General features: G+C 32.2%; 3 protein-coding genes across 3 annotated transcripts; 1 reads left to right on the top strand and 2 right to left on the bottom strand.

Annotated features, from left to right (window-relative positions):
• The first annotated feature begins 73 nt into the window (after positions 1-73).
• On the top strand, positions 74-5,433 carry lt (vacuolar protein sorting-associated protein light). The gene is made up of 5 exons (XM_070652079.1): positions 74-660; positions 717-1,369; positions 1,436-1,576; positions 3,671-4,799; positions 4,976-5,433. Exons 1-5 carry the CDS (start codon positions 388-390, stop codon positions 5,243-5,245), a joined length of 2,466 nt encoding a protein of 821 aa, XP_070508180.1. The 5' UTR covers positions 74-387; the 3' UTR covers positions 5,246-5,433.
• Positions 5,434-5,447: 14 nt separating this feature from the next.
• Positions 5,448-9,934, bottom strand: LOC139099574 (protein peste-like). Its single transcript, XM_070652080.1, has 6 exons — positions 9,605-9,934; positions 7,428-7,733; positions 7,152-7,364; positions 6,477-6,778; positions 6,201-6,405; positions 5,448-5,970 (listed from the first exon to the last, which is right to left on the bottom strand). Exons 1-6 carry the CDS (start codon positions 9,731-9,733, stop codon positions 5,563-5,565), a joined length of 1,563 nt encoding a protein of 520 aa, XP_070508181.1. The 5' UTR covers positions 9,734-9,934; the 3' UTR covers positions 5,448-5,562.
• A 6,725-nt stretch (positions 9,935-16,659) lies between these two features.
• On the bottom strand, positions 16,660-18,148 carry LOC139099629 (nuclear transcription factor Y subunit gamma-like). Its single transcript, XM_070652143.1, has 3 exons — positions 17,913-18,148; positions 17,133-17,846; positions 16,660-17,068 (listed from the first exon to the last, which is right to left on the bottom strand). The coding sequence occupies exons 2-3, from the start codon at positions 17,799-17,801 to the stop codon at positions 16,829-16,831; spliced, it is 909 nt and encodes a 302-aa protein (XP_070508244.1). The 5' UTR covers positions 17,802-17,846; positions 17,913-18,148; the 3' UTR covers positions 16,660-16,828.
• Positions 18,149-23,801: the final 5,653 nt, after the last annotated feature.

Here is a 23,801-nt window from a genome sequence, read left to right on the forward strand (position 1 = left end):
TTGCATGAATTTAAGACAAGGAACAACGAAGGGAGCACCATAAGTGATTTATTTATACTGTCCTTTTGTTGTTAAAGTGAAATCTTTTTAGAAAAGTGAAAAAATCGGAAAACAGCTGATTCACAAACATTTCTTCTAGATAATTTTTCAAAAATAGAATAGAAATTAGTTTTATTGCTGAAATATCGTGATTAGCAAGTGTATAACAATGATAATCATCAAATTCAGCGAATATTTTTGATCGCGAAAAAAGTGCAAGTGAATAATTTGTAATGTATTACAAGAAATTAGCGAAATAAACAACTAAAAGTGACGAAAAGTTGGAAGCAAAAAATCTCTAGATTTAGAGCAATTTAAGCTTCAAAAATCAATGCATTATAGCTTAAAATGGATGGAGATAAGAGCCAAATAGAACCAATATTCAAATATTTACGCATAGCTTCAGATTTAAAAGATATTTTGAAAAATGACTCAGTATCATGTATAGCTGCAACAAGCAAAATAATATTTATTGGAACTAACTGGGGACAATTATATATTTTGGATCATGAAGGAAATGCAATCAGCGATCAGAAATTTCCTAAGCATATGGTCTCCATCAATGAAATATCGGTAGATTCGAAAGGAGAACATATAGCAACTTGCAGTGACGATGGAAAGGTAAAAGCCTTTAAATTCTATTAATCTTCATTATTTCCAATGATTCACTATTTTAGATCCACATAAATTGTCTCTATGCGATGGAAAACAGTGTGTACTTTAGTCTAGAACAACAAGTCAAGTGTATTCAACTAGATCCAGATTATGAAAGTAAACGTCGATTCATTGTTGGAGATTATCAATTAAAATTGTACGAAAAGACATTATTAAGAGGTATTAAGCCATCAATATTATGTGAATCAGAAGGAACAATAAATGCATTAAAATGGAATGGACCATTTATTGCTTGGGCAAATGCAATAGGCGTTAGAGTCTACGACACATACGAAAAATGTTCATTAGGACTAATTAAATGGGAAGAACCAAAGCAAGGGAAATTGACAGATTTCCGATGCAATTTATTATGGTCAAATTCAACATTGTTTATTGGATGGGCGGAAACAATTAGAATTTGTGTGATAAGGAAAAGAAATGTCATGGAAATTTCAACCAGAAACCTCCCAGGATATATCGTTGATCCAATTTCAACATTTAAGACAGAATTTTATGTCTGTGGACTTGCTCCATTAGAAAAGAATCAATTGGTTGTTCTAGGATTACCAAAAGAAAAGGATCAAGAAAATGTCTCACAACGTCCCGTATTATGTGTCATACAGTATAAATGTAATGAGTATGAGGAACTGTGCACTGATAGCTTAACATTGAAAGAGTAAGTCATGATTTATTTTGTTCTAGTTTCTACATTACTTCATATATTTGTTTTCATTACACACAGCTATGAGCTTTACTCATCGAATGATTACAGCCTGGAATGTTTAACTGACGAAAATAAATATTTTGTAGTATCACCAAAGGATATCGTAACAGCATCACTGTATGAAACAGACGATCGAGTAAAATATTTGATAGAACATGAGTAAGTAATATTAACGTATTTTCCACATTCAGTTCTACTTGACTTGACTTTATGAGGTTATGTCCGTGCGAAAAATCGAAAACCTTATTAGAATCATATTATTTTGGTATCAGAGCTAGTTAATTAGTTTATTTAAATTTTTCAAAACATTCATTAAGTGAATAATTAATTAAAAGTTGTTAGTCATATCAAGCACAAATCGGTCAATCACTGACACAAATAAGGCAGCAAAAAATTTATAAACAAAAAATTTCGATGATAAAAATTTAAAAATTAATTAATTTAAATGATTAAATACATATCGGACGACAAAACAAATATGAGAACAAGAAATCGAAAAAAGTATATTAAAGTCATGCAGTTCTTAAGTGCCTTTTTGTGTGGAATAATAATTAGTGATTTATACGGAAGATATAAATGTGATTTAAAGAATATCGATGAAATTGATGAGAATGATTACTTGTTAGTTAATTTAATTCTATCGGCACCGAGTAATTCTGAGAGACGTGATGCTATGAGAGAGACATGGCTTGGACTGAGACCGTGGCAAATAAATGGCACGTCATATCAAGATGATATGATTATTATACCAAAAGTTCAATCAAATGGATTCTTAGAGCATGAAACAGTCGAGCAACAAGAGCAAGTACTGAAAAATTATCAAAAGTGGCTTCCAACTAGCAAAAAGGCAAACTTAAAGGAGCCGAATATAAAAATTAAGACATTATTTGTGATCGGAATGAAGGGCCTAGACGATAAAGAAACAAAAAGAATTAGAGCGGAAAGTAAGGTCTACGATGACTTGCTGCTGCTCGAAAATCTACAAGATTCGTATAAAAATCTTACATACAAATTACTGCTTGCTCTAAATAAATTAACTGTGGTCACACCCAATTTTAAGTATCTTCTAAAATGTGATGATGATACTTATGTTAAGCTAGACTATCTAGCAGTAGATCTTATACAGTACGATAGAAAATTAAAAGATAAAAGTCGTAAAGATGAATCAATTCAGAATCTCGGACTCTATTGGGGATTTTTCAATGGACGTGCAACTGTTCAAAAGTCTGGACAGTGGAAAGAAGTGAATTATGATCTGTGCGATAGATATTTGCCATACTGCCTTGGTGGGGGATATGTGATATCCAAGAATCTCGTCGAATATTTATCATCTCAATACAATGTGCTCAATAGATATGACAGTGAAGATATATCAGTTGGAACATGGCTAGCGCCTTTTAGGCATATCCATAGAAGACATGATCCTCGATTTGACACAACTTATATCCCACGAAAATGTAAAGATTATCATCTTGTGCTTCATAAAAGAACTGCGACTGATATGAAGGAAATTGCCAAAGGCAATTTATGTTATAATGAAATATCTTATGAATCTAAACGACCACCTGCAGAATATCTTTATGATTGGTCTCAAAGTCCATCAAAATGTTGTGATAACAAACTTTGAATAATTTTTAGTCTGTAAAAAAATTTAGTTTAGGTAGCTTGACTTAATTTTGGAATTTTTTGCATCATTTTGTTTTGGGTTTCTGAAAAATTTATGTGACACAGATGTTTTAAGCATTAATATGTTTATTACACATGATTTCTTATTACTTCATACGTCATGTGACATGGTCGACATCAAATACATTTAAGGTCATCAAAATTATTTGATAGATTACAGAAAATATTAGAAAATTTATGGCTATTCGTAAATGTATGTTGCTGGACGTGGGGCTCGAACCCTCGATCCTATGTTAAGTTCGCTAAAAACTGATTGAAATTTGCTCAAATTTTTTTTCTGTTCGTACTTGTGAAGTATAAAATTTCTTACAAATTTCAATCGGTTCTAAGCAAATTCAATTTGCCTTCCACCTCTATTAAAGAGTTATACAATTTGAATTTTAGAAAGCCGTTAAATTGTCAAAGTTGTAGTAATAAGCAAATTCATGCAACAGTAAACTCAGTTTAGCTATTTTACAGCAAAGACTGCAACATAAATGTTTCCAGAAGCCCCTAACCATTATTAATTAATCTAAAATGATCATCAATTGGCTCCAATTAATTCAATTTGTTTCTATTTCTTTTCAGTCAATATGAGAAAGCGTTAGATGTGATCAGGGAGAAAGGAGGAAAATTTTCAATAATACAAGTTGCTCGTCTTTACGTCGACTATCTCTTAAGCCACCAAAAATATGAAGAAGCAGCTAAATTATGCCTTGATACATTTGGCAATAATAAAGATTTATGGGAGGAAGAAGTCTACAAGTTTGTTAAAGTCAAGCAACTTAGATCAATAAGCTCATACTTACCGCGTACTGAAGATTGTAAATTAAATCCTCAAGTTTATGAGATGGTGCTTTATGAATATTTAAAATTCGATAAAATGGGATTCTTGCAGTTGATTAAGGAATGGCAACCGTATCTTTACAATACAACAGCAGTCATTAAAGTTATTGATGATTTAGAATATGATAAAAAGGATAAGAAAATTTTGCTTGAAGCTTTAGCAATTCTTTATTCGCACGAGAGGAAGTACAATTTCTCATTAAAGGCTTACATCCAATTAGAGCATAAGGACGTATTTCAATTAATTAAAACTCACAAATTATACAGTTCTATTAAAGGAATGATTAATGATATTATGAAATTAGACAATGAGAGAACCATCAGCATTTTGCTTGGACAAAATGCAATTACGCCTGCTGAGATTGTTGAGCAATTGGAGAAGAATGAGAACTTCCTGTATCAATATCTGGATGCATTCAAGAAGGTTGATATGACTGGAAAATTTGATTGGAAATTAGTTAATCTTTATGCAAAATATGATCGTGACAAGATGCTGCCTTTATTGCGTAAATCCTGGAGTTATCCACTTCAGGATGCTTATGAGCTATGCAAGACTAATTTATTCTATCCTGAAATGGTTTATTTGTTAGATAGAATGGGAAATACGAAGGAAGCACTTGAGATAATATTGAGGAAGATTAAGAATATAAAAATGGCCATAGATTTCTGTAGTGAGCACGATGACATTGAATTGTGGGAATATTTGATTAACGAAAGTATTGAAAGGCCTGAAATAATCACATTGTTGATGGACGGATTATCGACTTATTCTCTTGATCCACTTATTATTATTAATCGTCTTCAGGAAGGACAGGAAATTCCAGAACTTAAGAGTGCTCTTACTAAAATGCTTACTGGCTATAGTCTTCAGGTAAATATTGTGAATTTAACGTATTTTTTAATTTCAAAAAAATTGTATTTTTTTTTCAAAATTTTGAATCGGTTATTTTTTAAAATTTTGAAATCCGTTATCTTTTGAATTTCAAAATTACGTTAAATTTCGTTAAAAATCAAATTTTTAATTTCTCTTTCCTCTTACTTCTTAAGGTATCAATCCATAGTGGCTGTAATGAAATTCTCAAAACTGATTACTTTGATGTTCATAGTAAATTGATAACTCTTCAAAATAAAGCAACAACGATTCGTAATGACTCAGTTTGTTGTCTATGCCATCGAAGCATCATCGGCGTTAAAGATTCAAATAAATCGGATGTTGTTATTGTCTTCAACTGCAAGCATATGTTCCATGAAAGCTGTGTTACTGAAAGATTTGATCTTGATTCTTGTTCAATTTGTATTCCGACAAAAGCACCTTAATGATCAAATTCCATTATAAATTATTATTATTATTTTGTTTTATGCTTTATGTACGAGTCACATCCATAACGAAAAATCATATTTTATTATTAAAAAGAAAAATTAAGTTTATGTTTTTTATTAAAAAATTTCTAACGAAAAATGACTTAATAAATGCTGAAAAAATGCTATGTATTTTAATCGATAAACTCATGCCTGGATATCCTTTATAAATAATAATTAATCTCAAAGTCTTAAAATTTATTTTTTCGTCTAATAAACAAATATGAAATTTAACATTAGGAAATCTCATCAAGATTCATTCACAGAAATGCATGTTACTTCTTATTCAGTAACTTTTTAGCTTCGGGTACGGTTCTCTTATCCGCCGACAATAATAAATTATCATTCAATTTGTTAACCGAAAGCAGAACATTGCCATTCTTATCAAAATCTTTGACTTTTCTTTTACGTCTGTAAGTGCTCAACTTTATAATTGGAATTGATATAAGAATGATAATTCCAATGATGCATTGTATAGCGCCTATCGCTTGGCCTATTTTTGGCATGTTAAGGACAAGTTTAATCTCATCCGCAATACTTTCACTCATTTTGACATGCTGCTCAAACCACAGGATCGGCATGAACTTCTTTTGGACATCTCGGTATAATAAAATGGACGGAATTGGTTCGATGAGTAGATTTATTTGGAATCGTGCTGCTACTTCGAGTGGAATTGCTGTTTTCTGTGGAATTTAAGGATGAAAAGGATGTAAATTTAGCAAGTGATCGTTTCTGGATTTAAAAAGTCGTAAGATTAAAATTAATCCTAGGATTAAACTAAACCCGATTAATAAATCCTAGGATTTAATTTCAATCTTTCGTGTTAAATCAAGTATATCAGCCAACCAAAGCTCCATATAGGAACATGGTTACAGAAACGTTTAACAGACACAACATCCACTAGAATACTTACAGGTTCAAATGCCATGAAGAACTTATGCTTCTCTTCATCAGGCGACATTCCATCAATTTGACTATGATAATAATCATCAGCATAATAAAAATGTGGGAAACTCATAAACACCGGAGTTCCATATCTACATGATGACACATTGAATAATCCTTTCGGTACACATTCCCCAGAACAGAAGCATTCATTCTCGGGATACAATGTTCCGCTGTGAATATAATAATTAATCTCAATTAAGTAAACAAAACTCACATAAAGTTGCATTATCAACAAACTTACTTATCAACTGCGCGATCGCCTCCGCTGAACTTTAAGGTCTTTACTCCGTGAATGGTGACTTCCTCTTCGAAGTCCATTGGAATGCTTCTACACATTTCAGGTGAAAAAAGCTCAAGGATTTGATCTTTTGTGATATTTGGTGTGAAAAAGTCACCACCGGAACCAGACAGCTTGCCACATTGTCCTTCATAAAACGATGTCTGTGACTCATGATTCCATAATCGAATTTTTCCGATTTTACTGATATCATCAACACCTGTGTCGACATTGAAATCTCCCAGCATTATGTCTGTGTTGTTTTTCTAGAAGATGAGGATGGGAATGATTAATAAAAGCTTGATAAAAGCTCTGCAAGTGCCAACATGACAAATTTACTGAGCTTTTTTAGAACTTTTTATTTTAGTACAAAATAAAAGTTTTGAAATTGAAAGTTGAAAAATCGTAAAAATCAGCTTTTAGTCTGGTTTAGAAGCTTTAGTCTAGTAGCATACCAAGCTTTAGGTTCTAAGCAATCAGAAGAATGCTAATATGTTAAAGATTAAATAGCAAAATGAACGAATTTCAAGAAAAAATCAAAATTTCAAAGTTCTAAACTTTTGTAAACAAAGATTTTAAGCTTTCGGAAAGCTTTTTTGAGCTTTCAAAAGCTCTCTGCAAGTTTAAACATCAACACACCTTATAAAACCACCCAAATTTGTCAAACATCATTGGAATATTTGTAATAAATGGATTATTTTTGGCACTGTTAATCATCGGATCTTCAAATCCATCAAACAGCCACTCGCTGGCATTTTTAGTGACATAATAATTTGCATTGTATATTTTAAATCCAACTGTCATTGCTTTTGTACCGAGATATCCCCAATGTTTTGCACGAGATGCTGCGGACTAATTGTTATGAATGAAAATTATCAATTCGTTGTCTAAAAAAAATGCAAAATAAATACTTACGAGAGCTATGACGTTGATTGATGTTATGACATCGTCCATTCGACCTTTACTCTGCTCTGGAACGAAGAAATACTGACTAGATTTCCGATAACTTACGGTCGAGTTGTTATCATGAAATTTTACATTGACCTTTTTTGGAATTTCTTGAAACCTGAAAGGTCCAATTTCTTCAAATTTTGGATTTATTGATTTATTTGTAAACTCTTCTGGATTTGTCCAGTTCCAAAGGTAAACATCTAAATAGAGAGGCTGCGGTGGTGAATTCCAATACCCGTAACTTTTTGACCCTTCTCGCAATGCTAATTGCTAAAAAATAAACAATTAAATTTAATTTCATTCATTAATCTTTTGAGATTAATTTAAAATATGTAGAAAGTCTGTGAATAACAAGATTACGTGAAATGCAGTGAATTTTAAGCTATTTTTGCTGTCGATAGGTATTTTGGAAGATTCCTTAATTGAGGAATTGACCGTTATTTTTGAATAATTCTGACTGTTATATTTGAATTTTTTTGAACGACAATTGATTCATTCAAATTTTTGCAGACCGTTAAATTTTTTCAAATTTTTTCCCAAAAGGTACATCAATCTTGAACAGCATAATTTTACATTCGTTGACGATGATTAAATTAAAGAGTTCGTACAATGACCCGGATGCCTGCATTTAATGTATTTTAATTGCGGTTGCTTTTAGGTTTGGGCTTTACCTTATAGCTCGTCCAGAACTTGCAGGTCTGCAATTTTGAACGAACCCTACTAAATTGTATGTTGGATAATTTAACCTTTATATTTCTTGTGTCTTCTTATCTCAGTTAATAAAAATGAATTAATTTTTTAAAAACGTGTCAAAAGTAAGATTTACGAAGAGACCGTTCACTAATTACGTACCGTGAAGAATTGACTTTTTGCATTGACTTGGCATTGACATCCCATCCCTAATAAATTCTTCGAAGAAAAAGAATTCATTGATTGAAGAGCAGCAAAGCCTGAAGCAAAGCTTAACCACTTCAAACAGTGTTACGTAATAACAGAACGACCCCAAATTGGATAAAATTATCAATTTTTTCGTAGATATGACAAGACATAAAAAAGCAAAACAAATAAAAATTATTATTTGACATTTTAAATCGCTGAATCAGCCTTGCATACATTCACAATTGATTAGCATTGAATTTTTGAGGGTTCGTCCGGATGGAATCACCAATTTCCTCCTTTTTAAGTAAGTACCCCTTGCTATTGCAACATTGTTTCAGCATTACGCTATCAGTAAAACGCGGCATTCCTTAGATTGTCATTTTCATGATGTGAAGCACAGAATCAATCATATCTCAAAGATCAGATAGTTGCATCACATAAAAATATTATAATTCAACTTGAGTGAATACAATTTTATAAACAAGTCTAACAAGTCTCACAGCGGCAATTCCACTTGAAGTTTTCGGACTAAGAACGATCGTTGTGATGAGATTGTATACAATGCACTGGATCATTAGATTAGATTGATTCAAATGATAACAAGGTACACACTTATCAGGAGTGTTGTTTACTAAAAAATATGAAGCAACTGGAAGAAGCTTTGAGAGATCCTTTAGTAAATTTCCCGAGCAGCACAATGCGATGGACTGTATTTTTGACGTAAAGGTGGATCAAAATCTATAGTTGGCAATTTTTGTACCACGGCACACTGATGTACCACAAAATGGTCGGAATTGCCAAGAACCAAGATATATGTCATATACGGTTTCGGTAGAGGCTTACCACTAAGGTGTGTCATGAAAATAAAAGGCACTGGTCTCAATTAAGAGTTACGATTTCGAAAAGAAAAATTTGGATCTAATCGTTAATATGGCGATGTAGCGGTGTCTCAAAAATCACGTCGTGCTGTTCGGGCTTATTGCTTTTTATCTTAAATAGACATCCATAGACAATATGTGGACAGTTCACAAATGGCGTCCAAATTTGAGGATTCTCGACATCCTTACTTAATCTTATACTCAAGTTAGTCGTTGACACAGCTGTGTCAAACGATAAAGGACGTGGCACCGAACGTCACTAACGCATTCTCCCAATACACATAAACAATCCCAAAATTGCGCGTAGAATGACAATAAGCTCAAAATCACAGGTGTGTAGCTTCTAATCAAGCACTTGAGTTCTTATCAATATGTTTGACTCACCTTGAAAAATATTTTGTCAAACATTGACGGAAAATACAACATGAACAAGATTCCGGCAATTAATGAGGATGTACCGAAGAAAATTGCTATGAATTGTCCATAACGACTAAAAAACTGTTTGCAGTTCATTGCTTTGCTTAATCACACTTATTTATACACAAAATTCACAAATTGTCACTAATAACGGTTAGTTCCATTTATAAAACAACTTCTTAATTTAACTACAAATTTTCATTTAAAACTTTCTTTAACTTTTTTTGATCATTTTTTTTATTATTTTTGTTATTATTATCATTGCTCGTTGCTCATCTACACTCTCTGAATGCTGTTCTGAAAATGAAAAGAATATAGTGTTATTATCATGCACACGAAATAAAACGAATGGGAAAATCTGTGGAATGTCATAAATTATGACTCGATTAATAACTGTAATTTAAGATTCAAATTTGTAACTGTTTTATGATTTTTGAATTGTTTGAACAATTTGTCATATTTTCACACCCTCTTTTGAACTTTGAGCAAATTGCAAGTCACTGTCTTTATGACGTCACTTGTCGTCTGATTGTATTGAAGTTTATCTAAGTTATTACAATTAACATAATTAAACACTCGAGATTCATATCTACTTAGTTTTAATGGAGAATTTCAGGAAAAGTTGTCTCAATTCGACAGTTATTTCCTTTTTTGAATTTGAAAGTCGACGCTTTTCAAAATAAATTTTGAATTTTTGAAAACCGTTAAATTTTGAAATTTTTTAAGTCGTTAAATTGTTGAACAATTTTTAATTATTTTAATAGCTTAGAAGAAGATTGTCGACCCCAAATGTCTCTAATTAAATCAACTACACACCTGAATGTCCAATAATCATTAAAAACTGTTCTATTACAGTAATTAGGTCAAAAACATCAATTAGGTCAAAAAAGCACTATCTTCAGTAGATTCGCCCACAATTTTTTTTGTACCCACACACTTTTATCTTATCAACCAAAAAAAAAGGTTCACGCGGAAAATAATTGGAAAGCGATTATGACAATTTTTGGGTCTCGTACGATTAAAAGAATTAAACTCGAATGTAATGGTAAATTTTGAGGGAAAAAATAGTTGAAAATTGAAAATGATTATTGAATTATTGAGTTACGAATGAGTAGGTGTGCTTCAGAATTTTAGTTCCGATAGTAATGCTTTGGATAAGATAGTCTAAAAATTTCATTTGACCTAATAAACATCTCAATGAACTAGTCACAGAGGTGAAATGTTGGGTTTGGTTTCTGACTTCTGACTCTTGAGTCTGAATGATCTTGTGTCTGACTAGACAGCAATTCCAACACATAGATTTTAAGAATATTAACTTTACATTAGCTTATTGCTTGATAGCTTTGTCTTCACATCCCATTATGTCTTCCAACACATTCTTCTTTGTAGCTTCAACTAACTTACTTCCTTAATTCGCTTGCCGTACAGATCAACGGTTATCCAAGACAAGAGTTGGCAGGACTTTGAAGTCCGGACTCCGAAAGTCCGAAAATTCCGGAGTCTTTCCAAAAGTCCGGACTCCACATTGCAGTCCTGCCAACTCTGTCCACGGTCTCCCTTACTTGTATCTTCAACGTCACGAGTTAATGACCCAAGTCATGTAATTTCTCAGTAATTCTCATTTTGGACACAATTGTTACATACATAATTGACATGGGAACCTTCTTACACAAATAAGTAGTACCCTTTAAGTAGCAGGTAGTACAAGATATCAAATATTTAGTACGTAACCAAAAACTATACGTTTTTAAGGATGCGATTTTCAACAGGTGCGATTATATCGTCAGAATTTTGTGGAATTTTTCCATCGTGTACGTCCAAAAAAGCGAATGAATCAGCAAAGATATTATACAATTTTGTGATATTTAGAATTGATTAGTAATGATTGATTGATCTACGTCATAGTCCTTTGGGTGAATTCTACGATCTACAATTAAGTTGCGTCATGCTTTATGATAGAGCAAGGAATTCGCGATTTGTTTATTTTTTTGAGTGGAATTGCAACCACTTCAGCTGATTTGAAGGGGAACGAGTAATATCAGAAAGGAGTTCTAATACCCCGTGCCCCGAATGCACTAGCTACGTCCCCTGAATTTGCCTGTTAGAGGAGGGCATTGCTTTATTCTACTTAGTGATGTATGTATCAGTATCAGGAGCGGGATATAAAATTGAGTTTACTTCAAATAGGAGGGGGGCACACTCCCCTGATCGGTATATTGCTGCTGATTGATAAGAAGGTTTCCAGAGTAATTAATTTTTATCATTTATTAAGCTCCATACAAAACTAAATTTTTTTTTGTTTTTTCAAAATTTCTAAACAATAATAAGCGGAACACAGTTCATGGTGAGACATCAATTTTTTTATTTATCATAGTCCATACAAGCCAAAATAAACTTTTATCTGGAGATAGTATATACAAGTGAGTGTAAAGATAAGGTAGGTTAGTTTTATTTGTTAGTAAACTAAAATGCCCGAGCAACACAATGTGGCGAAACGGATTTTTGGTCGGAATCAGCCATAAAGAAAAGTTTGCAGCTTACTGTTAATGCAGGGGACGATCAACTCAGGTGTCAAAGTTTGTCACATTAATTCCATTTCGTGGACACTTCCAGGCAGAATTGTTTTGATTGAATTGCCTGTCTGGACAGAATTGTCTGTCACAGGAGCCTGATTTGCAAATTTACTTCCAACGGACAGGTAACGGAGACGTAGCAATGCCCTAACGAACACGCTGTGCTTTTCGAAATGAATGATTTGGCACTACTGAGTTACTTGATTCAAGTCCAGTTTTTCCTTTCCCTTATCTGATTTACGAAATATTATTTACTGTGATAACATTAAGGCAATAAAAAAGTAATAAAATAGATTTCTCTAGAAAATATGATTTGCTTATTTACATGCATGACTGGAAATCGTGATGGAAAACAAAGTTTTTGCAAATTAGAATGTTTTTGATAATACCCAACTGTCGATATCATTTAACCCCATCTAAAAATGGAGTTTAATACGAAAATTGAGGTTTTTAGGCCCATCTGGAGCTTTTCCATTGAACATTAGGCAAATATATATTAAGCATAGTTTGAAGTCAATTTCAATTTTAAATGGAGCCGAATCTACTTTTCCGAGCCTAGTCGACATCGAGCTCTGGCTTTCATTATTTAAAATATCAGATTACCCCCCAAATTAATGAACGCTGTAAGTGAATGACCTCTTATCAAAATGCTTATATTGCTTAAATTATTGAAAAAAGTACCTATTATTAGTATTCAGCTATATTAAGCTTATTTATAAATATTTATAAAACAGAAATTCCTTATTATTGCAATACTTTGATCAATAATAAGCTAGACTATTACATGACGTTTAAAATAGATAATCAACAGGGTAAGTAGGGGTCGGTCTATCGGTATATAGCTAAACTTGTTGCACACATTAGGATTCAGTTTAGGGTAGTTTTAGGTAGGATTTGGTAAATATTTGAATACGATTTTGCCCTACGCCGAGAAACCATGATAAAATTTTCATTACCCTCAAAATTATTGAAATTGAAAATCAATGAAATGTTATACTTCACAAGTGCTAACAGAAAAAATTTCCATTCAAATTTTAATCAGTTTTTAGAAAATTGTGAAGAACTCAAGTTGACTATGATCTATGAAACTTTGAATCAGACTCAAAAGTAATTCAAAAGTCAAAACTAAAATGTGCTTCTCACTCCACACCACTTCTGACATTTAAATATACATGAGTCAGATCAGTCAATAAACCAAACAGTTTTCCATAATAATAATCCCTTAACTGTTTACAAATATTAATTGTAATCTATTCATAACATAGAAGATGTATTATGTAAACATGCAGATAAGAGAGACAATCATATTAAGTAACGATGTTCCATGATTTTGAAAGTTTACCCTTGACTTTGACGTAATCAGGTTAATTGTGATTGAACTTATCATGAAGCATCACTGTGACAACAAAAAAATTTAAATAAGATGCAGTCAAAATAAAGCATCCAATTGATCTATAAAATATGAGTCTGTTGTCAATAACCTCAAAATAGATTTTAATTGATATTTTTTTTTGAGGTTAGGTAAATTTCAAAATTAAATTTTTTTGAAGGAATTGATCCAAAGTAAACCCGACCGACACATGTTTTTCATGGCAGTCAGGTTCCGGCCACATGACACCCAAATGGGAATTTGTATCGCAGTTAACATGAAAATTGCCACTTAGACGCTTTATGGCAACCACTTGGCTGGCATGCATAATTTGCGCTGATTGGGAAGAACAAGGAACTACACAGATGCATTAAATTATTCAGATTTATATAAACAATGTAATTCGAACCGGCATCAACTCACACAAAGTAAGCTTTGTAATTTTCCAATTACCAAAATGCTAATAATTTAATACACAAATCGCGTTGGATATGCCGCACACTTTTGTCACATCAATTTAAAATGTCATCATAATTTGCACTAATTCAGTCAAATGATTCCCACGGAAGTTCCACAGATCACACAGATTCAATTAAGATTGAATTTAATTTGACACATTAGATCACTAGATTGACACAGTTCAGTCATTGATTTTACTAGATTGGCAATATTTTCATGTCAGTAAGCAACGATTTTCTAATCGTCAATAAGTTGTAGATGCATACGGGAAGAACATTAATGTTCAATAATTCAATTAGTGCTTTCTTGTTGTTCTATAGCGTTTCTTCTATACTTTTGAGCTTTGCTACACATGCTTCAACTGAATACTAATTTATCACTTCACTTAACAAATATTTTTGGAACTATAAGCGAACAATGAGGCTTTTCGGACGTTTGGCAGTAATACTGTCATAATATTCTTAGAGCTTATTGACAAATTTGGTTGCTTCCTTTAATTGGAAGCCATTTGGTTCTTAGAATATTGCAGTATAGTCGCTGAGGTGATAATATCAATCATCAGCAGACCTGACATCAAGACAACTTCATCTCTTGCCGTCCATTTGGTGAATAGGGAAAATCGTGCGATCCAAGGATTTAGAACCCTAATGGTGACTTAGAGTAAGTAAGTAAGTAAGTAATGGCGTAATAATTCTGATCACCAACCACATCCACCTTGTATATGCTCCTGCTAAACCACTGTCCAATACTAAGCTACTGGATGAAAAATAATTACTCTGATTTCCAAGATTTCGTGACTTAGAGTTCAGATTGGTTTGAATTAAGCTACAATTTGAGTTGGCACGAATCATAAAACTCCCTCATTGGCTAGAACACGCAAGGAGAGCCGAAAAATGCTCGATCACGATTAGACATTCCTTTGGATTGACCTTGAGACCTGACTCGGGAATTTTGCAATAATGTCAGCTGATACTATTAAACCTTTCCAGTCTTCCAAAATGCGCTTTAATTGCATCTTAATGTGCCTGCTTAATACATCCATCAGTAAATAGATTGTGGCATAATTGCTAAAAGCTTAAAAATTCATCAGAAGGAAGTTGAAATAAAATGATCACCGACTTAATTGAATCTTAATAGAATTGTCGCAACAGCCATCTAGTCTAGACTCTAGACACGACAGATTCCCATTCGCAATAATTTTTCATCAACTTTTCATTGATAATTTTCGCAAATTTATTTATTTACCTCTTTATGTCTATGTAGTGCTTCCTTTTATTGCCTTTTACTTTCTATAAAACCGCGATTTTTTCTACAATTTAATGACTTCCTTTGCCAACAAGAACACAAAAGTTACTGAAGGGAATTGAGTTATTTTTCAGGGATTTTATGCTTATGAATTTCATTCTTAATTATGGCAATTTACTTGTGCCATGAGACTATGTATTTAGCGATTCTTTTTTGTGTGTCATTTTCGGTGTTCAGACATGTCTATTGTTAGATAATCACGTGTCGTACCCAAAAATGTGATGTAATTATTTCCAAAATTCGTACTACTCCTACAAAGTATTGAATTGTAATGTTTAGAATTTATTGCATCATGATCATAAGGAACGACACGTGGAAGTGCTTAAGGAACAGCAAGGACGTTTAAATTTAATTTGGGAATTGATTATTGAACCAGGTGATTTTTGAATTGTATTGAATTTATTGGAACTATGTTTTAAAAACTAAACAGGTATGTGTCTTGAATCTAGTCGTTCAAAAATTTGAAAATAAAGTGCTAAATTAACGGTTTTTAAAAACTTGAATTTTATATTAAGATTTTCAAAATGAGATTTCAAATTTTTGAAAGTCGTTGACATTAATGAGATGCCAAAATATAAGAAATCCAGCTATTTGTGTTCCGTAATAAATGGATGCCGCCTGATTTACTACAGGTACTACCAAGTTCTACTCAGAGACCCTTCAAGCTAAAAGCCAAAAATGATCGAGTATTTCTACCATAAGAATCAAAAGAGTAATAACCTTGGCATCATGATTCATACTGATTCATACCATCCGAAAATACCGATCACGCAAACATAATTTGCATGCTATTTTATTTATTAATTAGTAGTTAAATTTTGCCTAGTCATTGTGTGGATGAAGTTCAATAGATTCTCTTGTTGAAGATTCTTAAGACCTTAGAAATAGAATTTAGTACATATTCGGATGTTATCGTGAATGGATGATGGATGTGGTCTGTCTGACAATTTAAACCACGTAACTGGAAGCTGGCAAAGAATTTTTTAACAGATAGAACTCCAGGAAGACAATACGAATTTTGCCGGATTTATGATCTGCTATTGTGGCTTAATATTTCTAAGATACCATAGAAAAACATAGACTTCCACGCAACTCATCAAAACAACGTGCTCCCACCACTGAGCTACCGGAGTTGTTATGGAGCGTGGCCCAATGTACACTTAAGCCTTCTATCTGTATGGTGTGCTCATTACACAGCTCTTATCATTGTATTGGACCATAGCACAAATCTATCAATATTCAGGTCAGTTCTATCAATGTCCCATTCTGAAGGTAATCTTATAACTCTCGTTCAGGTAAAGTTAATCAGCCTTAAATTTTAAATTTTTCATCTTAATTTATTCACATTTTTACAGTCAATTTAAACACTTTCATCACTTTAATAATTTTTTTAGTCAAAAACACGTAATTTGAAACATAGGAAAAGGAAAGTCTTTCCAAAAAACATTTAATTAATTTATTTATTCAAAAAAAGTCAATTAACTGTTATTGCTGCTCCTCTTTTATTTGCCCCTGTTGTTGTGCCTGTTGCATTTGTGGTGTTTGTTGCTGAATCGTCCCTGTTTGTGGATTGATGAATAATCCTTGTTGTGCAAGATTGGCTAGTGGAATGGCGATATTCTGTCCTGTTTGAGTTTGAAAAATTGTTTGTGGGGCTTGAACGATTAGAGGTGTTCCTGCCATTTGAGATCTCAGCATTGATAGTTGCTGCTGTGACATTTGAACCTGTAAATAATAAATTTATGAAATTAGATATTGAAAACATTAAGGAACAGCCATGAGGACTCACTGGAATCTGAGATATTTCACCATTTGGTCCTACAACTTGTTGAACGATTTGAATTTGCTGTCCAGGATTAGCGAGCTGTATGAGATTTGTTGGAACCTGTGTTTGCGTGGGACTTTGAAGGATAATATTCTGAGTTGGTGCTGCTGTTGCTTGCATGCCATTCTGTAATTGTATTGTTTGAGGCGCTGCTTGTTGAGTTGCCTGTACCGTAGGAACTGTCACAGTTTGAATCTGATTAGTTGGTGCCTGCACATAAAAAACTTCCTGTACTGTTGCTTTATTGTCAGCTTCCTTTTTTGGTTTAATTTCGTCTCTCGGTACGATATCAATGAGAAAATCAAATTGATCATATTTACTTATAGCCATTGCTATATCATTTCGTTGTAATGTCCTTCTCTTATTATCTTCTGTATGTAACCATGCTCTAAGTGTCAATTCATGGATAAATATCTCAGTGGCTTTTGCAAATAACAATGGTGCTTCTGCTGAAATCATTTTTACGTCCTCATCTAGTTTCATAATTTTTTTAATCCTTGCCAGTGGTAATAGCTGATTTCCAGGCTCTATCACTTTAATGTTCTTTATTTCCTCCAGTACTTTTGGAAAGAAATTTTGAAGTTCTATTTGAGTTTCTGTCAATTTCTCATCTTTTGATGTTGAAGGATCCATAATTAGCTACTTTGTATCTATGTATTAATTAAAGAAGTCGGGTGACTGAAAGATGATGGATATTTAATATTATTAATGTTTAATATTAAAGAATAGCTTTAAACTACTTACAATTCACTATTTGAGTAAATATTTTTAATTATTTACTACTTTTTACAGGATTATGAATTAATCTGTTTTATCGGAGAATTTCCTCCTCAATCAAATGTTTCACTGGATGCTCTACCTTTAAATGATATGTTATATCTATTAAAATCACTAGATATTATTTATATTGTCTATAAATGCTGAAATATTAATTTTTTAAAAATATTTTTCTTTACAGCTTTGTAAATATCCAAAAAAGTTATGTTGCTTCTGATTGTCGGAATGTCAACTTGACGAAGTTACTTGCATGGTTTGAATTTTAAAAAAACCGTTAAGATTATTTTTCAATTTTTAGTGAGATTCTTATTAGAATTTTTGAAACTTTTCTAAAGAAACTTTAAAATTTACACAAAAATAAATATTTCCACATGTTCATATTCTCATCTTCCTTGAATATCCCCTTATCGTTCATTAAACCCATCCCGTACAGTCTTTCCATTGTTTAATTTTTTCAATTTTTTTTCCTTCACTATCAATTTCCGTTCTGATTTAAATTAAAAAGAAAAGAACTTCGAATGACAAAAATATTATTTTGTTGTCTTTACGCTTATGTTGACCCCAATGAATTGTGCCTTACAATATTTTAATGTGTGCTTATATTGTGATAACACAGTAAATTACCGTAGAAAGAATTATTATTATTAATTATAGTATAGCTTTACTTTCAGCAAATGTCTCAAGGCTTTCATGCGAAAATAATGAATTTAATATTAGAATAAAGGTTGTTGGGTGATGATATAAGAGGGTAATTATATTGTGGGTACATAGTGGGATGATTGAATGAATGCTTTGAGAATTTTGTTGCACTGGAAGTTCTTGACTTTGTTAAAGAAAGTTGCAAGACACAAAATCGGCCAAAAATCTGGAAATTGAAATCAAATTACAAATAAACGGTCAATTTGGATTTAAATTTTCAATGCTAAAATTGACTGAAGATGTGCTAAAATCTAAATTTGAATTTCAAAAATACGTTGAAATTTGAAATTCTATTGAGTTGAGGAAATTGAATAGTTTGATTGTGAATCACTGTTTTGACTTCAAAACAGCTCAGCAACATTCTCAAATCATTAGATCACTCACGGTTTGCATGGCATAATGCTCAGTTAACCTTATTTCTCTATGCAATGCTCATTGTCCAGCTCTTATCGTTGTATTGGACCAAGACACAAAATCTAACACTGTCTAACATTGTCTTGTGTCTTCCTAAATATCCAGATCGCCATCTCAAAAACCTCTTAAACCCCATCAAAACCATCAAGCCTTTATTCATCCTTAAAGCATACAAATTCAAAGAACACAAAAAAATACTTCAGAAGCCAATTAAATTGAAAGCATAAAGGAAGAAAGTAAATTGTTATCAGATTTTCAATCAACAAATTTTCACTCCCACCGTCGATTTCAGAGAGCAGTGTGAACGAAACCAATTAAGCTTCATTTTCTACAAACTTTCTTATCGTGATGGAAGTGGAAAGAAGAAAAAATCCAAAAAAAAAGTTTTTCTTCAGCACGAAAAAAATAAAGGAAAAAGGATGGGAAATGAGGGAAAAAGTTTCCACATTTCATTTTCAGGGTGTGGTCAACAACAGCACATTTTCGTCTCTCTTAAGTGACGTGACGTAAGGGAAAAATAACATTTCTTTTTTTCATCCGACTCATCTTTCCCTCAACTCACATTTAATGGATGGTGAGCTGCTCTTTATTCATTTCATGGCATATAAACTTGTGGGATTGGTACAGTCAGTAAATATACAAGAGGGTTGATTTCGCGGATGGTCGGAAAAAATATTCTATTTTTTTTTTTGGGTGCGGCAGTGATTCATTAAATTTTTTTGGCAGTACCAATGTTGAAACCAAATTGTTTACACGTGACTGTTCTTGACATACTTTGAGCATTTAATAAAAATGATTGCTAGACTGTTTTTGCTATTTTTTATGATGAATCAGAAGTATTTATGCTGCAGTCGATGTGAAATTAATGTTTTGTAATTGTTGGATTCTTAGAATTGATGAGCTTGACTTGTCTATTCTATGAAAATTTCCAGCACTTCTGCGCATGACTTTAAAGTCACAAAAATCTTTATGCATCATCATTGGGATTTTTTCCTTCAAATTTCAGTCTTATTCATCCTCATTCGTACGCAAAAATTTTTTAACCCAAATCTATTGGATGCTTGCCTACATACTCGGATTTGTTTATTATTCAAAGCCAATGCACGTTAATCAAATAAAAATTGACTTAAAAGCATTTTATAAAATCTGCCTCAAATGGAAATCTGCTACTTTTTTACTCTTTATTGTAAATCATCGAAGCTACTTCTTTTATTTTATGTGCGTGATAAAATTTTAATTTATTATTTCTTTTTATTTTACTTTACTCTGAAGGAGAATCAAATCGCGAAATGTGAAAGATAATAAAATTGAATTGAGTTGGAGATGATTTTAAGGAGATTTTGTTAGGAGCGCATTTTTAAGGGATTGTTGGCAAATGACGTCTATCATATGAACTGACTCACTTATTTCGCTGTCCGTAGAGATCAATAGATACGCAGATTCGATTCCCTAAATGTCAATGTTCTCAATTACTAATTTCTTATGCAATGCATTTAAATCGTATTCAGGGTCATCGATAGTCCGTTCAATGACTTTATCTGCTCATAAAAATATATTTTCCAATTCTGACACCTTTTTTCAAACTTTCCAAGAACAAATTTCCTCATAAAAATTTTCATATCTTTTCAACTCATTGTTTTAAGAGTGCACAGTGAGCACCGATTCATTGTTTTATAAATTCGCGAGTAACGTTTCTTAGATAAAACAAACATTTCCAATTTTCAAAGTTCCTATAGACTTTGCGAACTTTCCAGTTTTGAGTGATTGACCGATTAATGACAAATATTCTGTTGAAAAGTTCCTTTTTTAATATTTTTGGGAAAGAGAAGAACACGAGCCTCACGAATCTGTTGATAACATTGTTTTATTGTGCATTTATCATGAAGCTGATGCCAGTAATTAAGTTTGAATGTAACGAACTGATTAAATGCAATTTTCAAGCCATTCATCACTTTTAGTTAGTCTGATTAAAGAAGATTCATAGGGTTAATGAACATAATACTGATGTTAGTGGGATAAAAATGAAATTTTGACAAATAAATTCTAAACATTCAACGGATAACATTTGAATTTTTATTCATGCCATAGTTTCTTGTCCCTCATTTTTAACGGAAAATTTTTGAATTATCAGTTAACGTAAAATATTTTGTCAATAAGAAAAAGGTAAAACTTTAAATAATTAATTTAAGCAATTAAAATACATTACTAAGCATTTAAATTATAGACATCACGTGCAATCGAACAATATAAACCTGCTACACTTATAAGTTCATATTTAATTGCCCTTTTTGAGGTAAAAATCAGTAAAATCTAAAAAAACATTAATTTGATTATTTTGGAAGATTTTTGTCACCTAGACTACATGTGGATGCCACAAAGTATTTTAATCGTATACTAAGTCAATATCATCTCATATCAAGACATCCAGCTACCCCAAAACGTCGTTATTTAAGAGCACATTCCGATCAAGAAAAATGTGCATACCTTAAAAGAAAATAAAGAGAGAGAAATGAGTTGACAAACAATTAATTTCAAGAGAAACGCGAATGGAAGTTGTGTGCCTTTGTGTGTTCATTTGAATATCAATTATGTTCAGAGAAATCAGTCAAAAAAAAAAATTATATATGTGCTGATATTATCATATTCATACATGCATCAACCGTTATGCTTCTCAATAAATAATTCAATCATTCATTTATGGAGTGAAATTGCGTGATTTGAAATATCATTTATGTGCAGCTCCACCTATATCCAAAACAATGACGATGGTCAATCAGGTCGCATAAGAAACTGCCATCCATTTAGAGAAATCTTCAATGTTTCATTTCTTCATCGTTGTCGACGTCGCACACAAATATGTACGTATATGTGAATGAATGGAAAAAAAAAAAATCATTTAAAATTCCAAACCAATCACTTCCATCACCAATGACAAAACTACAAAACGGCAAGTCGTGATTCGTTTAATCTTCTTCAATAAGCGAATATAAAATAAAATAAGTATACTCGATAATCTCAACAATGGCATCATCATCATCATCAAGTCGAGTGTGTAGCATTCATTGCCACAGGCTACAGAATGAATAAAATTGTTGATTGAGGTTTTGATTGTTTTGCAATTAAATGAGTATTGAATATCAAAAGATTGACTTGAAGATCATTGTGATGAATAAATGTTGATGACTTTAGACATTGATAAATTGTCAAGAAATGAGGATTTGGGTACGAAAAAAGGGGTGTATAATATCCTGAATTGGCAGAATCTTGAGTGGCAAAATGCTGTTGAGTTGAATCAAACCAACCATCATCTTCGCATCTTATCATTAATACGGTGACATTGCGGTTCATCAGCAAATACATTGTGCTATTTGGAACTATTTTAAAATATGTAGTTAGCTACAGATTCAGATATTCTTCGGTAAACTGAGTATACGTCTACAATAACCTTAAATAAGATCAATGCTGAATTGCGTCAATTCATTGATTTATGTTTAAACAGAAATCTACATCCTTCTCCTATTTGGGACTGCCCCGAACAGCACCACGTGTTTGCTAGGCCAACGATATGTCGCCGTATTAATGGTAAGACGTTAAGCGGCCCTGTTGACAACTTGACGGCTGATTTTAACTCATTTTCAAATCGAAAAATGCGGTTCACCGGATTGTACTCCTCGGGTGATTCAAGACTGTCTCAAACAATCTCAAAATTAATGAACATCATAACACAAAAGGCATAACTGCACTCAAAATCATTAACACAGAATTTCCAATTCATTTGAAACGTTTTAAATTTCAAGAATTAAATTAAATTTGTACCTATATCTTAAATATGACTCGATTTGTCACATGAAAACTTCCGCTTACAATAGTCTTCATACATTCTTCTTTTCATAAGCGCATCACATGAACATGAGACATGTACAACAAAAACAGACAAGTGAGAATCGTTTTGCATAAAGTTTCAAACTTAATGCTTGAGAATTTTTTGTAAATTAACGAAAGAGAAAAGAAAGAAAATACTTTTTTCAGTTGCTTGTCTTTTTAGTTTTTTTTGAGTAATTGAAAATCAAGAGGTGTCGTTCGTGTGTGCTGGATGATTTCCTGAATCGAAATTCAACCTGCTTCCACTGTCGTAGAAAATTCATTGACCTCTTCTAATGAATCAAAAAAAAAAAGAAGTAAATTCACTGGAAGAATTCTTATGAGCACTAAAATGCTCGGATAGAGAAACAAACAAAGGAAAGAGAATTGTCATTAAATGAATTAAAATCAATGGGTGATCAAACTTTCATCGTCTTCCCAAATGACAATATTCATCAATTGACACTATCACGCTTTGCCTCAATTCACCTTATAGCTCACGAAAATGAGACAAAAAAAGAGAGTTGGAAGCGAAAAAGAAATTTTTTTTCTTACGTGACAAGATTTCATATTTTATTATTTTAGACAACAAACTTTGTAAATCAGAATGAAGGAAAAGCAGAAGAGTAAATTTATCCGAAATTTGTTCGTTGAGCTGGTTTTATGTTTCGCAAAAATTCAAGGGGTGGACAGCTATGCAGGAGAAGTTTTAAAAGATTTAAGAATTTTTAACGGTTTTCAAAAATTTGTATTTGAATTGAGGCGAATTCATAATTTGGATCCATTATTTTTTCAAAAACTACATAATTTTCTAACGATTTTTTGAATTTTGAATCTTAATTAAGCAAATTAACAAATTTAAGAGCAAATTCATAAATTAAG

The sequence above is a fragment of the Chironomus tepperi genome, unplaced genomic scaffold (assembly GCF_022539635.2).
Source record: "Chironomus tepperi strain 1889 unplaced genomic scaffold, CSIRO-AGI_Ctep_v1 contig_479, whole genome shotgun sequence".
Classification (NCBI taxonomy): domain Eukaryota; kingdom Metazoa; phylum Arthropoda; class Insecta; order Diptera; family Chironomidae; genus Chironomus; species Chironomus tepperi.

Coding starts and splice junctions, on each gene's coding strand:
- lt (XM_070652079.1), top strand. CDS start 388: ATGGATGGAGATAAGAGCCAAATAGAACCAATATTCAAATATTTACGC. Junction 1,370..1,435: donor GATAGCTTAACATTGAAAGA/GTAAGTCATGAT, acceptor CATTACACACAG/CTATGAGCTTTACTCATCGA. Junction 1,577..3,670: donor AAATATTTGATAGAACATGA/GTAAGTAATATT, acceptor ATTTCTTTTCAG/TCAATATGAGAAAGCGTTAG.
- LOC139099574 (XM_070652080.1), bottom strand. CDS start 9,733: ATGAACTGCAAACAGTTTTTTAGTCGTTATGGACAATTCATAGCAATT. Junction 6,779..7,151: donor AATTTGGGTGGTTTTATAAG/GTGTGTTGATGT, acceptor CTCATCTTCTAG/AAAAACAACACAGACATAAT. Junction 6,406..6,476: donor GGCGATCGCGCAGTTGATAA/GTAAGTTTGTTG, acceptor TTATATTCACAG/CGGAACATTGTATCCCGAGA.
- LOC139099629 (XM_070652143.1), bottom strand. CDS start 17,801: ATGGATCCTTCAACATCAAAAGATGAGAAATTGACAGAAACTCAAATA. Junction 17,069..17,132: donor GTGAAATATCTCAGATTCCA/GTGAGTCCTCAT, acceptor TATTATTTACAG/GTTCAAATGTCACAGCAGCA.